General features: G+C 36.9%; 1 protein-coding gene across 2 annotated transcripts in view; it reads right to left on the bottom strand.

The window, feature by feature from the left end:
* LOC109914929 (protein diaphanous homolog 2-like) overlaps positions 1 to 16,300 on the bottom strand; it is a 395,717-nt gene that overhangs the window by 60,184 nt on the left and 319,233 nt on the right. For both annotated transcript variants that reach the window (XM_048605014.1, XM_048605013.1), the window contains exon 18: positions 13,696 to 13,810. In XM_048605014.1, coding sequence (XP_048460971.1) covers positions 13,696 to 13,810 — 115 coding nt within the window. The remainder of the gene's footprint in view (positions 1 to 13,695; positions 13,811 to 16,300) is intronic.

Raw genomic sequence — 16,300 nt, 5'->3', positions numbered from 1 at the left:
CCCACTCTATTTCCCTTGACATGCAGTTTGCAAGAACACTATTTCCAGTACGGTTCAGGTGTAAGACAGTCCTGATGGTACAGATCCTCCTTCTCCCAGTACTTGTGCCAATGCCCCATTAACCAGAATCCACTTCTCCCACCCCAGTCTTTCAGCCATGCAAAGTAATCTTTTGTGATTCATAGATACGGACACACAACTCCCTCAATTACTACTGCATCTGCCCTTTCCTTATTTTTTTCTCTCTCAGTCCCCTCTTTCTCTGCCCCTATGTTTGCCAAAAATCAGTTCATTACTAATGTTTTCCAGGACAGATGAAAGGTAGCAGACATTAACTCTGCTTCTCTCTTCATAGATGCTATTTATCTTGCTCAATATTCCTAGCATTGTGTTTTTTTTTTAAATGCTAGTAATTAAGAAAACCAAAAAAATAGGATTTTTGTTCAAATACTCAATCTGAACATTTAATAAATCCAAAAAAGAGTTTTCATTTTTTTCAGTACATCATAATATCTTTTGAGTTTTAGGAGATGAGCAAACAGATCTTACTAAACTTCAAAATATGGCTTTTCTACTGGATTAGCATTTTTGGAATTGACTCCATCAAATACTGCTTCACAATAACCATTTCTATTTTAAATGTAGTTTCATATGCAGCATTCACAGTCTCCACTTTCAGTAGACACAGATTTAAGTATTTGAGAGGGGCCAGGTCTAACTGATTTTTCAAGAAACGCATCAACAGTAGACAGTTGGCACATACTCATTGCTGGCTGCAAAATGATCCTCAAGTATTCTAAGTGATAAAAGGTGTGGATGCCCACTGAAATCTCTAAACCACCTTTCGTTCTCAGCAGGAGTCCAAAATGGTTGTAAATCTCAAAATACAACAGTCGCATTTGACAACTTTATTATACTTGTTACCCTGAATGAAGTGTCTGACCTAGAAACATGGCTTCTAGATGATAACATTTTCTTTTGTCTCAGCTGTATCTCAATCAAGACAAAACAGCCCAACATTTCTGCAGCTCTGCCAACAGCTTGTGAACTAAATCACCAGAAAATATATCACTTCACACATTAGCCAGACATCACTGCAGCTAATTCAATGAGATGCAACTGAAAAAAGCATGCCAATAAATTAGCTAGATCCACTGTTAATGAAATATATGAGCCTTTCAAGTGATGTAGCATTTCCTTTATCTATGTTTATATTCAAATTAACTGCCAATCATATTATTCAAAATATGAATACAATACTGTTAATATTTCAAGGAGCTGTACAAATCTAGAAATTCATTCATTTCCAACAGTGTATAGATTAATATCTGTACTCATAGTGAAATCTTCAAGTTATAATTTAATGGAATGCACTAGCAGTCTTTTTTTCCACTTTACAGGGTACAATTTTGTACTTTGACAATTTAATGCTGACGCTCAAATAGGACTATTGTAGGGAACTATAAATGGTAAAGACAGCACATCACTTTTTCTGCAAACCAGATTATTTTCTCTTAACACTAAAAAGTGAACAATTTTCATTTCAACAACCGCATTCTGCATTCCATGTGAACTCAAAAGAGTAAGGTATCTCTTGAAAATAGCTGTGAAAGTAAGCCTGCGGCAGGGTGTTTCATCTCATCTTTATGCTAAGAGCAAGAATGAACTCCGTGCCATTAATAAAATAGATTCCCATTGTCATTGCAACATGTCACCCATAACAATGGAAACATGCATGACACAAGTGGTTTGGCATAACTACTTTTAATTCACTCCACAGTTAGCACACTTTGCATTTGGTGCTACTTTAGTTGAAAGGTGATCTTCATTTCACATAACACAAAAAAGAAGCTATTAACTTCCAACTGTTGTAACAGGAAGTTTAGTTTTCTACATAAATTCATTAAAGTATTTTATTAATACAAGATATCGAAAAGGGATATATTGATTGAAAATTAGTAATTGAAAATGCAATAAGATATTTTTCTCCCCCTAAATTGAAAGTGTGCATGAAAATCGATATATGGATAAACTGTCACGTGTAACAATAATTAATTGAGTAATCTTTTCAGAGATTTCTCACGGGCAGACTTTAAATGCCTGTAATATCGGATTAAATCAGTGAATTGTTAGAAAGGCATGTAGTGACCAGAGGCAATCAGCATGGATTTATAAAAAGTAGCTTCTACCTAATATATCATATGCTTTGTGAGAACATATGGATTTTCAGAAGGTGTTTGTTAAGATGTCATATACAGAACTAGTTACAAAAAGTAAACTGAAAGCAGAACTGTGAGGCGTTAACACAACGGGCTAGATTTTAGCTCTGTTTTTGGGAAACAGACCTCATACAACTTTTCAAACCCCACATCACGTTGATGCCTGACATCCCACACAATCATTGACATGAGTCAGGTTTTTGCTCTCGCCACAGAACCAAAATGGATTGTACCAATATTAAAAATGACATCTTATGTGCCTGTGACAAAGATAAACTATTCTTTCTCATCGTTTTTAACTTGTCTGAAGCCTTTGACATGATTGACCACACAACATCTAATTCCCCTCCATTATCATCCAACTGGATGGATCTGAACTCCGTGTGTCCATTCTTTTGCACCTAATCTTATCTAGAGTATAATCTGCAATGGCTCCTCTTCCTCTCCCACTCTTATCTTAGAATTCCCAAAGAATATATCCTCTACCTCCTCTTTCTTTTTAAATGTCATATTAATATTCAAAATATTGCATGAGACTGCACACGAATACTCACACTTACAACTACCCCGTAACTCCTCCACTGGAATATTTCTGTTAAGGGTGGAAGCTCTAAAGGACAGATTGCTAAAGTTTCATTATATACCACATTCACATTCACTTGTGCCTATTAATACAATACTAAAATGCAAATTTGCCCTAACTATCAATAGTTGCACAAAACAGAGCAAAAGAGAGCAAATTAACATCTTTCTTCTTTATGCGTGTCATTGTAATCATTCTCATTCTAAATGAACAAGTGCCATTGCCAAGCAGGTGAAATTGAGTGGCTCTAATGCTGCTATTATCTCGTTCCAAAGACAGTGTTTGACATGTATCATATTCACAGAGCATACTTAAAATAAGTTTGAAAAATAAAGCAGTGTTGGAAGTCTAAAAAACAAAGCATGGTGGCTCAGTGGTTAGCACTGCTGCCTCGCAGCATCAGGAGCCTGGGTTTGATTCCCGCTTGGACAACTGTCTATGTGGAGTTTGCACATTCTCCCCGTGTCTGCAGGGGTTTCCTCCGGGTGCTCCGGTTTCCTCCCACTGTCCAAAGATGTGCAGGCTGGGTGGATTGGCCATGCGAAATTGCCCATAGTGTTCAGGGATGTGTAGATTAGGTGGATTTGGGGAATGGGTCTGGGTGGGATCCTCTGAGGGTCGATGTGGACTTGTTGGGCCAAAGGCCTGTCCCCACACTGTAGGGATTCTATGAAAAGCAGAAAATGCTCTTAAAACAGCCCAGTCAGAATTGGGCAGGTATAAAGCTTTGGATCCTCAAGTCAGGAGAAATCTATTTATACAACTCATACAGGAAGCAAGGATCTACAACAAAATATCCTGATATCATGTTGCTATTGCAACAGCTGACAAATGATATACTGCACCACAAGAGTAATGTCAGTACAATTCTAGATGCTGAGAAGCAAGGGAAACTGGCAATAGTGAAATACAATGCAGTCTGGTTTTCATGGAACTATCAATGCTATAACAGTTATAACTAGACTCAACAAGCTGCAACCAGCAAAATTAATATGATGCTGCTTGGCCTGCTGTGTTCATCCAGCCCTGCACCTTGTTGTCTCGGATTCTCCAGCATCTGCAGTTCCTACTATCTCTGAACCAATTCATAATGTTTGATTTATTTCTGCTGGAAATCTGAAATAAAGCATTGGAGAAAGTCAGAAGATCTGGCAGTATCTCACTTATATTTGTTTGTGATAACTTTATGTTCCTTACAATAAAAACAAAATATTGTGAATGCTCGAAATCTGAAACAACACTGAGAATGTTGAAGAAACTCAGCAGGTCTGGCAGCAATTATGGACAGAGAAACAGATTTAATGTTTCAAGTATGGTACGACTCTTCTTCAGCACTTGGAAACATTAACTCTGCTTCTCTCATCATAGATGCTGCCAGACCCACTGAGCTTCTTCAGCATGCTCAAACTTTATTTTCCTTGTTCCACGAGCAGGCATGAATCTGAAGGTAAAATAGAGAATAGAATGGGGGAAGCACAAGGGCACTCTTAATTATGGGCAAAGAGGTGAGAAAGGAAAAAAAAACTGTTATATATAGGCCTTTGTGTAGTATGCATCTCATCCTTGCATTTCCGAATTATTTTGGACACTACTAATTTAAGTTTGACATCTTTCTGCAGAAACATCTCACATATCTGAACTTAATATCCACTGTATCCCTCCTTCACATCCCTCTTTTATCTTGATTGGTTTGCAAGAGCAGCCTGTTCCTTATCAGATGACTGGGTAGATTACATTAAATGCAAGTTTTCCTTTTTCCATTTTCATGTCAAATGTGTGCATTTGCAGAATTCTTTAATTCAGATTTGAACTTGGCACAGCATTTGATGAATTTTGTCACAAATCAACAAGATGAAAAGTAAAACTTGGAGTACAAACATACCTTGTTTATTAAATAAAATTGAACACAAACAATAAAGCCAGGCAGACTAGAGTACATTACTGTTAATGACTCAGTGGTATCCCTGACACAGATTTTTTAAAGCACTTTAATAGAGCTCCATGACCCATTTAAACCTGTCTGTCATTTTCCTGGATGTCACGAAAATAGCCAAATCAAAAACTGTGACAACTGGTTCCAACACAACATGTCAATACATGTTTTGCATATATTAAAAATGTCACACGCATAGAGGAGAAAAACAGTGTACTGCAAGCTGGAATGAAACCAGTGCTGAAACTACATAGTGGTCAAATTGGTTAATATGAAGTATTGTTGTACAAAGTGTTTCAGTTTCAAGTGCTGTAACATTGCATTTAATGTTAAATAAAACACATCTTATAATCAGCAAATATGTCTTAAAATAAAATGTAAAATTGACATAAATGTTTTAGCCAGTTGAGCTGTAATCACTGCCATTAGCAGGCAAAATGTGTGATCAGGCAGATTTGCTTCCCAGTGCTAATTTTAATGTGGCTTAAAAATAATCAGTATCTCATATGTTAATTTCAAAGAGCAATGCATTATTAAATAAATCTCAAATTTAATTTGAGATTTTTGGTCATTCCATGATAAATTTAACACTTTCATGCATTTAACAATCCTCAGCATAACAAAACAATTCAATTGCAATTAAAGGAATAATTTTGTAGTAGTGAGTCAGAAGTTTTCACATGAAACGAACAGTCTCAGGGACAGTCAGACTTGCATTTTGAACAAAATGAATACAGTTCATTTAAGATGGCAGCATCGCTGAGGGACTTGATCTTTTTCCCACAAAAATCAATTCCAAGATGAAACAACAGGTAAACAAGATCAGCATTGTCAAGATTTACTTTGAAAAAAGCTGTGAATCATGAAGCTCTTGTAGAAACAAGTACTGTTTTGAAAGACAATTTATCTTTTGAGCAATAAGTTATACCGGTAATGTTGGAAGATCTTACATCTCCCTCCCTATCAATTCTTCTCATGTAGGTCAGACTAGTTTACCTCAAGTCTGGCTATCCTCAATGTTAATCATGCCAGAAAATGTATTTTCTTTCTCTGTGAGTCTCACCAAAGATGCCATTTTGGATCCAGATTTTGAATTATCACAGGCCGTTAGATTGTGAATAAAACATAAAAATGTGAACGAACCCATACACTCTCCATATCCAAGCCTTCTTGTATAGTCCAATGAATAGTTATCAAGAACAGGAAACAACTCCAATCTTGTCATTGTTCACTGCTACAGTTCTAACTGATATTAATTAATATTACATGTTGCTGACCAAAACTTAATTGTAGGCACAAATCATATATGCGGTGTATGCTTAAGACAGCAAGAAACTCTACAAGTTATATTTCGCCAAATGGAATATAATTAATCCTATGTAACTAATCCTATGTAAGCTACTACGTTCCCGAAGAGTCAAATGAAGAGGCAAACTTGTAGCCGAAATGACAAAAAGTCAGTGCATAAAAATTCAAACACAGGTTGAGATACTGGGCTCATTTATTTGTGCATTGAACAGGTCTTCTTACCAGCTTCTAAACATTCCTTTTTCTAAACACATTTTAAAAATTGGTAAACGAACCAAAAGTTTGCAAAATCATGGAAAATCCTGTTTCCTCCTTGTTGACAAGACTTGTTGCAAAAGACACTGAATGATCTATTTTCTGCAGAGGCCTCACCAACTAAAAGGTTACAAGTCACAAGCGGCAAAGCCATCAATTTCAGGTAACATGTAAAACTGAGTTAAATAATTGGTCAAGAAATTGAAAGGATTTATGTAAATAAGAAATGGACGGATTTTAAATGTAGATAAAAGGACAATTTTGCATTGTACTTATCAGGCAGCACAATCAACAGGCGCTTCTTTATAAAAACTTCTCAAAAACTAATTTGAAATAGAAATATGAATACGACAGTAAAAAATGACAGGAACTAGAAACAGGTATTGGGAATTACTTCAAAAAATAATTAGGTGGGGGTGCCTGAGGTGAGTTTGATTAAAGAGCAGCAGGATGACACAGCAGATGCTGACAGTTGACAAAAAGATAAGCTCGTCAAGTATTTTTGATGACATCAGTAAAAATGTGTCCGAAATTGGCTGTCCCTACAGAATAGTAATAAACAGTAGATACCCAAGTAAACTACTTTCCTGAAATAGCCAGTATAAAAAAAAAACAATCTAACCCTAAGCTATTGCTATTATTTGAAGAGGAAAGTGACCTGGCAAAATATACCAACAATACTTTATTGAAAACCTTCATTCAAGCAAATATGAACTATAAAATGCCCGAACTGACTGATAAACGATACACAATTGCACTTTAAGGAACAAAGAACTCACTTAGCAACAATTACCCAAAACACAGTTGTAAAATGGAGACTATGCCACTCATGTAGGTCAATGAATAATATTGTACATATTTCAAAATTTCAAAAAATGCCAAAAACCAAGAGCCCAGTATGAAATAAATTAAAAGCTCAACTTCACTAAACAATGGAAGAGTTCAAACCACTGAATTGATTTTTAGTGGTATACAAGTTGGACATCTTTCAAAGTATAACGATACAGCTGGAGGTTAAATATATACAGGGGCGTTCAAAAACATAAATTCAACATGCAGATCAAGTACAGGGAAGGGTGATGGAATATACAATGATAAACATAAGATTTGGCAAGAAAAAGCAAATGCAAACATTAAAGGATGATCCAAAAGTAGAACATAGCAGTTGAGCAAGACCTCATTATTACAATACTAACCACAGTTAGAAAGCAGGGAAAGTGAAAATATTTACTGGAGGGTTGGGGTGGACAATTCCCAGTATCAGTGGATAAACAGTAACTTATATGCAATTTATCCTTTGACTTCTCTGTCTCCACACTCATTTAAACAAACCAATCCTGTTGTCAATATCACTGGACATGTTGGTTTAACTCCAGCTTCGCAGATGAAGTTTCTTTCAAGAAGCCTTACCCTGTTAACCCTCAACCTATGTTGCTGACACTACCAAAACACAACTGTTTTACTGCTCTCTTTAAAGCAATAACATTCATTTTCTTAAAGGAAAAAACTTTACTGCACTTCAATATAACCAAAATATACATTTGAATAGTTGACTGACCTGAATTATACTTGTGCAGGGCAACTATCAGATTCAATTGTGAACATAGATAGGTACTTGTCAAGGATGACAAATTATTTACATGGGATTTTCCTTCAGAAATTGAACAGATGGTCGAATTCATGCAAGGCTAAACTACATTGTGGAAGGGATGGGGCTAAAACCCAGAATGAGTTCTTTTCCTGCACATTCCATGCACTCATGCCCTTACACCACAAAGATGGCAAAGGTTGAAGGTGACACGAACTCTGTGTTATACAAAACTATTGATAAGATATGAAAAGAGTCTTTTCCAGTCAATGGTGTCCTATACAAATGTGCAAACAAGCCAAAACTATAGTAAAAAAGCAAAACTTTCACACATCTACTTATTAAAATTCAAGATTTTGATAAAATTTCTTGAAACGAAGCTGTACAACTTGAAGCTATGCTTCTCAATCTTCTACTCCTCCAATCAACATACCACATGATGGAAGAAAGGCATTTTTATTGTAAAAATGTGAGATTTCATGAATACCACTATATGGGACATCTTGATATGTTCTACCTCCAAGTTAAAGATGACTAAAGCTGTAAGAAAATAAGCTATAGAATGGACTTGAAAAGCTCATAATGAAGAACAGTACAAGACAGGCTCCTGGACAGCATAACAACACCAGTAACATCACAAGGGCAAATGCAGTTTTCCCCCTGACCTCAACCAGCTTACTCATGAAAACAAATCTGACTAAATACGTTATCTTTTCTTTTTCACGTACCGTACAATCAGTGCCACATTCCATTCATGTATCTACCATAACTTACAGCCATTGCTGAAAAATGTAATCAGAAAATTAAAGATATGTAAACAATGATTGAACAGACTTAATCTATGATTAGATGCGTCACAAAGGTCCAAATTTGATGCTTGATTTGTGCTGAGTTAACTGGTTGAAAAAAAGATAATTATCGGGACAGTATAATTGGCCTCAGAACTCTGAAGCTAAAGGAGAAGAAATTGGATTAGGCTCCTAATCCTGCTAGGAATCTTGAAATCCTGCATTTGTGAATGCAGATATTGAACATAACTACAAGGAAAAGCAAAGAGGAAAAAGAGAGTTGGGAGACAGGGTTAGGGCAGGGAAAGGGAATCACTAGAGTTCAGACAAGTGAGGTGGCATCTCATCGAGGCTTATAACATTCTGACAGGACTAGACAGGGTAGATGCAGGGATGATGTTCCCGATGGTGGGTGTCTACAGAACCAGGGGTCACCGTACGAGGATTCGGGGTAGACGATTTAGGACGGAGATGAGGAGACATTTCTTCGCCCAAAGAGTGATGAGATTGTGGTATTCATTACCACAGGAAGTAGTTGATGCCAAAACATTAAATGTATTCAAGAGGTGACTAGATATAGCACTTGGGGCGAATGGTATCAAAGGTTATGGGGAGAAAGCCGGATTAGCCTACTGAGTTGGACGATCAGCCATGATCGTGAAGAATGGCGGAGCAGAATCAAAGGGCCGAATGGCCTCCTCCTGCTAATATCTTCTATGTTTCTATGTTAGTGTTGAACAGAACAATAGTAAGCTCAAATTGAATTATAGAATCATTCCAGAGACAAAATAAATATTTAAATGATATTGTTTATGCCATTTTCCTCCTTGGCAGAATGATGCTGAAGAGAACCTCTGTCTTCAACATCACAACACTTGTTCTCTTACAGTGTTATCTAAGTTATAGGATTGATGATTGATAACAGAGCTATCGAATGATGAATCAAACCCTGTTTAGGGAATCAAGTACAATGATTCATCTCTCAATGATTTCAAAAATCTACCTTTTATTTGCATCAAGTGTTACACATATCAATCTTGTATCCAAAAAGATATTGTAGGAATTAGTCCGGCTGAATTCCATAAATAAAGGACATTATCTGAGCCTGAAAATGCTTTCAAACAAACCTCTAACAGATTCATTCTTTACATTTGCTTTGTATTGGTTTAAGTATCATAAACTGCTGTTGGTTGCTTAAAGAAAGTATTTTTATCGCTCAAGTGAGCATTGTTTTAGAAAAACAAGTGATGCCATAATGCCGACCTCAGATTTCTATTGTACTCTATTTATAGGTTTACCCTGGATATTGAAAATTGATGACACCTCTGCTAACAGAGGTCCCGTGCTGAAATTTTATAAATGTTCAGCACAGCGAGGCCCGTAGGGGTCACTGGGGAGCCAAAGCCAACAGTATAACAGTGAAAAAAGCACTTTTCTGGTCAATCAAAAGAGAGGCAGTAACTGGGGAATTCGGTTTGCAATGATTTTTTTGTAGATACAATAACAGGTAAACAGACAGCAGCGAGACTGGCATCCCAAATTATTTCCTCAAATGAGTTATGGAGCCTGATATTTTATCAAACTACAACATTTCACTCAAAATTTTGCTCATTTATATGATTATTTGGAGCAGGCTAATTCTGTAGTCAGAATTTTCCAAAACTTAACAGTATATACCAGTGCTTCGGACTAATTAGATTCCACTGGTATCACTTTTCTCCCCATTAAAGCTACTTTCTTCATTGAATGTATTGGCCCAGATTTTCTAGTCAGTGGCAAGTGAATGGCATTCATTACATTTCACAGTTAGCTGTAGACACTGTCTGCTTTTAAGGGGCAACCATAGGCAATTAGAAAATCCATTTCAGAACAGCACCCTTGGGGAACCTTCAGATTCACAGCGAACAACAAGGAAGTGTGTCGCTTCAATCATTCAGATTGAAGAATTATTACCAAGTCGGGCAAAGCATAAACCAGGTTCAATTTAGAATATTCAACTGAACGTAAAATAATGCAAAGAAAACCAGTGGGAATGAAAGATGAGCTTAGAGACAGAGAGAGAGAGGGGGAGAGAGAGAGAGCAAGAGAGAAAGAAGAGACAAAGAAAAAGCTTTTTTTTCTAAAATCGCCAACAAGCAATCATATTGTCATTACAAAAGTAAACTTGCTGAGTCAGAGATGTTGCTTAAAACATTAAGGTATATCATGCCATTAACGTTTACACTTGATTAAGCCAAGCCCTAACTTTTTTTGGTGTGCTTTTTTAGTATCTAGAGAATTAAAAAACACAACTTCACACCCTTAATGCACAAGAATGTCAAATGTCTCAGTGAAGTATCAGTTTTGCAAAGACTGCAGATATAAAGGACAATTAGACTGCAACATTCAAATCTGCACATTTGACTGAGCATGCTTGGACATATAAACAGTTCAACAGCATGACTACTGAAGCACAAAAGTCTATGGTTGGTCCTTTTGGTTGCTTCCACTTACATTCTTTGCAAATGAGAAGAGGTTATTTCTATTCACTGGTTGAGCATTTGCCCCTTTCGGTGTCACTGTCCCCTTTTCCCTTTCAACAGGCAAGTTGCAGAAAGAGCAGTTTACAGGGAAGTAGTGTGAGAAAACAGGCTGTGGGAGATTTTGTTATTTCTCACACAGGTGGAAAGGAGAGAGAGAGAGATTCAGATGTCTTCTGCTTCATAGGTTGGATGTTTCTACTGTACAGCCCATATACAGGGCAGCAACCATTGGCCTGGGAAACATACATTGGTTGTGACCATGCTGAGCACTCTTATATACTCACTGATCCTGATTAAAAAAGCAGATCAAAAGACTATGAGAAAAACAGTCCTGACCACACACCCAGAGACAAGTTGGGAATTCTGCCCCACTGTTTAGATATAGCAACACTGCAGGTACCACTCATGGTGTGTTCCAGTCTCAGTTTTACAACTGCAAGCATCTTCTTCCAGTTTCCTTGGTTCCATTTTGTTGATCACAGTCCTAAACAACAGAAGTGGTATTTACATGGCGCCTGCCAACACCAACATCTTCCAGTATTCATGCTGCTGCCGTCGCCATGTGTCAAACCCAACAGCACACCACTTCAGACGCTGCAAGCCAAAAATGATCATTCAAATTGAGATGCTCGAGTCTTTGAAATTGGTACATGGCCCAGAGCAAAGGAAAGCTCACTCCCTCCTTCACAGATAGAGATCTGGAGCTCTTAGTGGATAAGGTGGTAGAGAAGATAGTTGTTGTTCAAGATGATTTTCATAGGAGGCCTCATCACCAGACCAAGCTTGCTTGGACACAAATTTCAGCCCACTTCACTGCAGTGATCTGGGTGAAGCAGGATGTCCGCAGCGTAAAAAGGTCAATAACCCTCTTTGCTCCAGAACTCTCCTGCTCATGCATTACCACTAAATGCGCTTCAATCAATTCAATCCCTCCCTTTCTTCAACAGCAGCAGAAATTGGGCCTGTGCTGGACTGTTGTTTTAATAGCTCCTGACTGATCTTGTATCCCCAGGCTGCTTGTACTTGACCTGCAGAATTGATCATGGCCCAATCACCAGACTGCAAGGACATGGATCCTGGCACTGACTGACTAACCCCAACTTGCAGACTAAAATCAAATAAGCCCCTTGACTGACTGCAGTGGTATCCCGACTGACTGCATCCCCTTTCACCCCATTAAAGACTTCTCTCCTTTGACATTCACACATGATCATCTTCTTTCTGCACATGCAGTGTGTTGGCAGTGTAAATTGCTGGAATATACTACTGGTGTGATGTTGACGAACAACAGCGCCATATAGCACCAGGGCAAGCCCTTTTACTGTTCAATGATGCCTACCTGTCTCCCTACAGTAAAAAAAAATGCAAGACATGGGGTTGGAGCCCATAACAGGGCACTGAAGATCTTGTGTACTAGAAAACAATGTCAATCTGCACAGAAATGATGAACGTGTCTTAAGAACACAATGAGATGTAAACAGAGGCTGGCAGACCCCAAGTAAGTGCAAAGTGAATGGGCACTAAGAATGATAAGACATGCATTTACATAGGATGTATTTTATGTGCTAAGTGATCATAACTCTATGACATAGAAGTCACTGGAGTCTCTTAGCTCCAAAGAGTTGAATCGCTGAAGTGGTGGCTAAGGTAATCTAAGAACAGGTGATTAATGACATGGTGAGGCTGGTGGTTTGCCAATACCAACCAGTATGGATGAAAGACCGAGCAAGATGATAGCAATGGAACACGTAGGAATCTTGTTGTGAAAATAGTTGGATGATGGCTCATACAATTAGCAAACCACAGCCATCAGATACCTGCCTTGATTTGCATGGCGAGAATTTGCCCCAACTAGCTTCTCAGATCAGGAGAGTAGAACTGAAATTAAGATGAGCTGAAGTTTTAATGAGATGCATGAAAATGAGATAGTTGCTGTTCAATGGTGAGATTCTGAAGTACCATGTAAAGCTCAAGGGGAAAATCAGAAAATTAGTTTTCAATAATAAGATTCTGATTTTTCGATGCTCACCATATTGTATTCGCCTACTCTTCTTGCCATTATTCACACCAGACCAGGAAGGGGTCAATTAGACTGAAAACTTCCATTTCATCACAGATCAATGTTCCGGCCAAGGGTCATAAACGACATATAGGCAAACTTGCAAACTCAAGTTAAATTTAGTTATTATGAACATTGGATTTCTTACTCAATCAAACATTTCATTTGAAAGACTTATTTTGTTAATTATAAACGAACCCTACAGCAATAGCAAGCTTTATCACCTGAACCTGTCACTGGATCTGGTATGGATACTTAAGCCTTTGAAATAACAAAACCCCAAATGTTTAGATCTATAATATTCAAAAGATCAGGACTGTGATGTACATAGCTTAAAAGACCAAGCTCAACTTCTTTCAGGGAAAAGTAATGACTGAAGTACATGCTGAAATGTTGTACACAATGCTGATAGAACGGGTTATAGCAATCAAAATGGTTACCTTTTGTTTGTGTAGCAAAACTAAGCATTAGTTTAGCAAATAGATCTGGACTCTCAAACTTTTCTTCTTTGGCTTTGATCCAAAAACACGTCTCTGTCATTTCCTGAGGTCCAATCTGGAATCGAAAAAGAACATTAATTGATATTGTTCAAAAATGTCTATATTTATAAACTGCAACAATGGATCACAATCTGAGAACAGATTATAATCAAGTATTGCAGAACATTAAGACTTAAATTAGTTTTTCTATTTCAACCAATTGTCTGCTAACCTTTGGGACTACACAGAAATGAAACATTAATTTCCTCTTTTTACCCATGTCGATTAAATGGGTACAATTCTTCATAATTGATAAAACAATTAGTAGATTCAAAATAGAGTTTCTTACACACAGCAACATTTCTTCTTGCCAGTTATTTACTTAAAATTGGATTATGACCTCTTTTCAAAAAAATCTAAAACAGCTAACAAAATTTGAAAAGAAACAGCTACTATTGTTGACAAAATACTGTAACATATTACTGCATTAAATATTACTGATGCAAGGATGCATTTTTCATTGAACAAGGCACTAATAAGCAATCCACTGTCGGTATCTTTACAACAGCTTAGCTACTGAATCACAGCGTACTCTGCTGACTTTCAGTTTAAAGTACAATTTCACCAAAGATTCTGCATTAAAGGAAACAATTCTCCATTTGGATAGATGCACAAACATATTTTTTTTAATCAAAACTTGTAATTTATTTAATTCACAGTAGGTCCTAATCAGAGTGCGTTAAATCTAAACAGTTTTAAGAATTTTTTTAAGATTACTTTCTCCGTGAACACATACGGTTGGTATGTGGTCATGTATCATAACAGTAAAAATTCTGGAAAATCTAATAATCCTGTAAGGTGAAAACAGAAACCAGAGAAAACAGAACTGTCACCATAAGCCACATGATGTAATTATAAATGGATGGCACCACAGAATGATTCCCCTGAATCACCAATAAAATCTGACCATTTCATAGAACAAAAATGAAATCCCAGTTTGTTAGCGTTAATGTGGATCTGAATATTTTGAAATTTCGCAGTAACCTTGAACTTCAATTTTTCTACCAAGCAGTTTATGTAAAGAAGTCTGATGCAGCAACTGTCTGTCACATTACATATGCTGATTCAAATATCATATTTCCAGAAAAGAAATTTATCCACATAAGAGTTTGAGACTACTTAATATATATTGACATTAATGACAAAAGGCAGAGAAGTTACTGTCGCAGTTAAAATGGAAATTAACATTTTTCTTTTAAAAGTAAAGGTATTGAAGGAACAACAAAAAAAAACCAGGAACGGGCCATTTAGCCACACAAACCTGTCCTGACAGTTGTAATTACTGGTGATCTGAGACAAAGCACATAAAGGTAATGGTGTGGAGAACAAGCAGGAGTGAGAAGTCTGAACGTGTATGCATAAAATGCTCATCACAACCCCTGGACACCCTAAAGCATTTTACAATCAATGAAATACTTTGGAAGTGCAATTATTGTTAGTATGTAGAAAATGAGACAACTAAGATGCACATAACAAGCTGTTCAAACAACAATTAAATAAATATGCTTGTCTGAAGTACTTATTGAGGGATACCTTATGTCAGGACAGTAGGAGAAGCACAGAAGCAGGAGGCAGTCATTCAGCCCATCATATCGCTAGCACAGCCTTATAAATGCTTCCTCCTCACAAAATGATCCAATAAACTTTGAAATCATTGCACAAAAAGAATTTTCTTCATGGCATTATTCTTTCTGCAAATCATGTTAAAGTAATGTCCTGTGTACCATGGAAAGAATCATATGTTCTTATTATAATGGCTTTGATCACTACATTTCATGTAAGGAATGTGTTTTTTTTTTAAACCCTCAGAGTGATCAATATTTTCTGCCAGCAAACATTCTGAGTGCTTAAAAATTAGAAAGGATATTTATTATCATGTATTTACCCCGGATATGGAAATCACAGCATCTCACTCACGATAGATTCAGATGATCACCAACACAAAGACTAGATATACACACAGATAAAACTAAGCAATTGGAATGCATCATTTTCTCAGTTTTTAATCATTGCAAGTCTGTAGTTTCTTAGAGGAGTTAAAATTTTAAATGAAGGGAAACTCTCAAGAGCAGAGGATTCTTGGTGAAATGTGAGGCTTCCTATATTTGAATTACCAGGAGGTTGGTTCTCAAATGAATTTGTAAGTGAAATAGAAAGCACTCCTTCACCACTTTTAACACATTGCCCTTCACTACCTTGGATACTTAAATAACACACCGCTGGTTTAAATACTTCTATATGGAACTCCATCTCTGCAGAACATTAGGATTCTGTCGTTATATTAAAAGCCTAGGTTATGTCCTCCATATGTGACTTATATACATTCAAACGTGTTTTCTCCAAAAATACAGGAGTGTTCATTATACACCCTGTATTGACATTTGATGCATTGAGATGCACTTAGCCTAGATTGGAGACAGGAAACCAACATAACACAAAGAAGATTGATGGGATTTGTTCATATTCATCAAAATATTAACTTTTGACGTAAAAATAAATGAAGCCA

This window comes from Rhincodon typus, chromosome 14 (assembly GCF_021869965.1).
Source record: "Rhincodon typus isolate 14 chromosome 14, sRhiTyp1.1, whole genome shotgun sequence".
NCBI classification, from domain to species: domain Eukaryota; kingdom Metazoa; phylum Chordata; class Chondrichthyes; order Orectolobiformes; family Rhincodontidae; genus Rhincodon; species Rhincodon typus.
The sequence above is the reverse complement of the archived record's forward strand: the minus strand, read 5'-3'. Positions and strand labels throughout refer to the sequence as shown.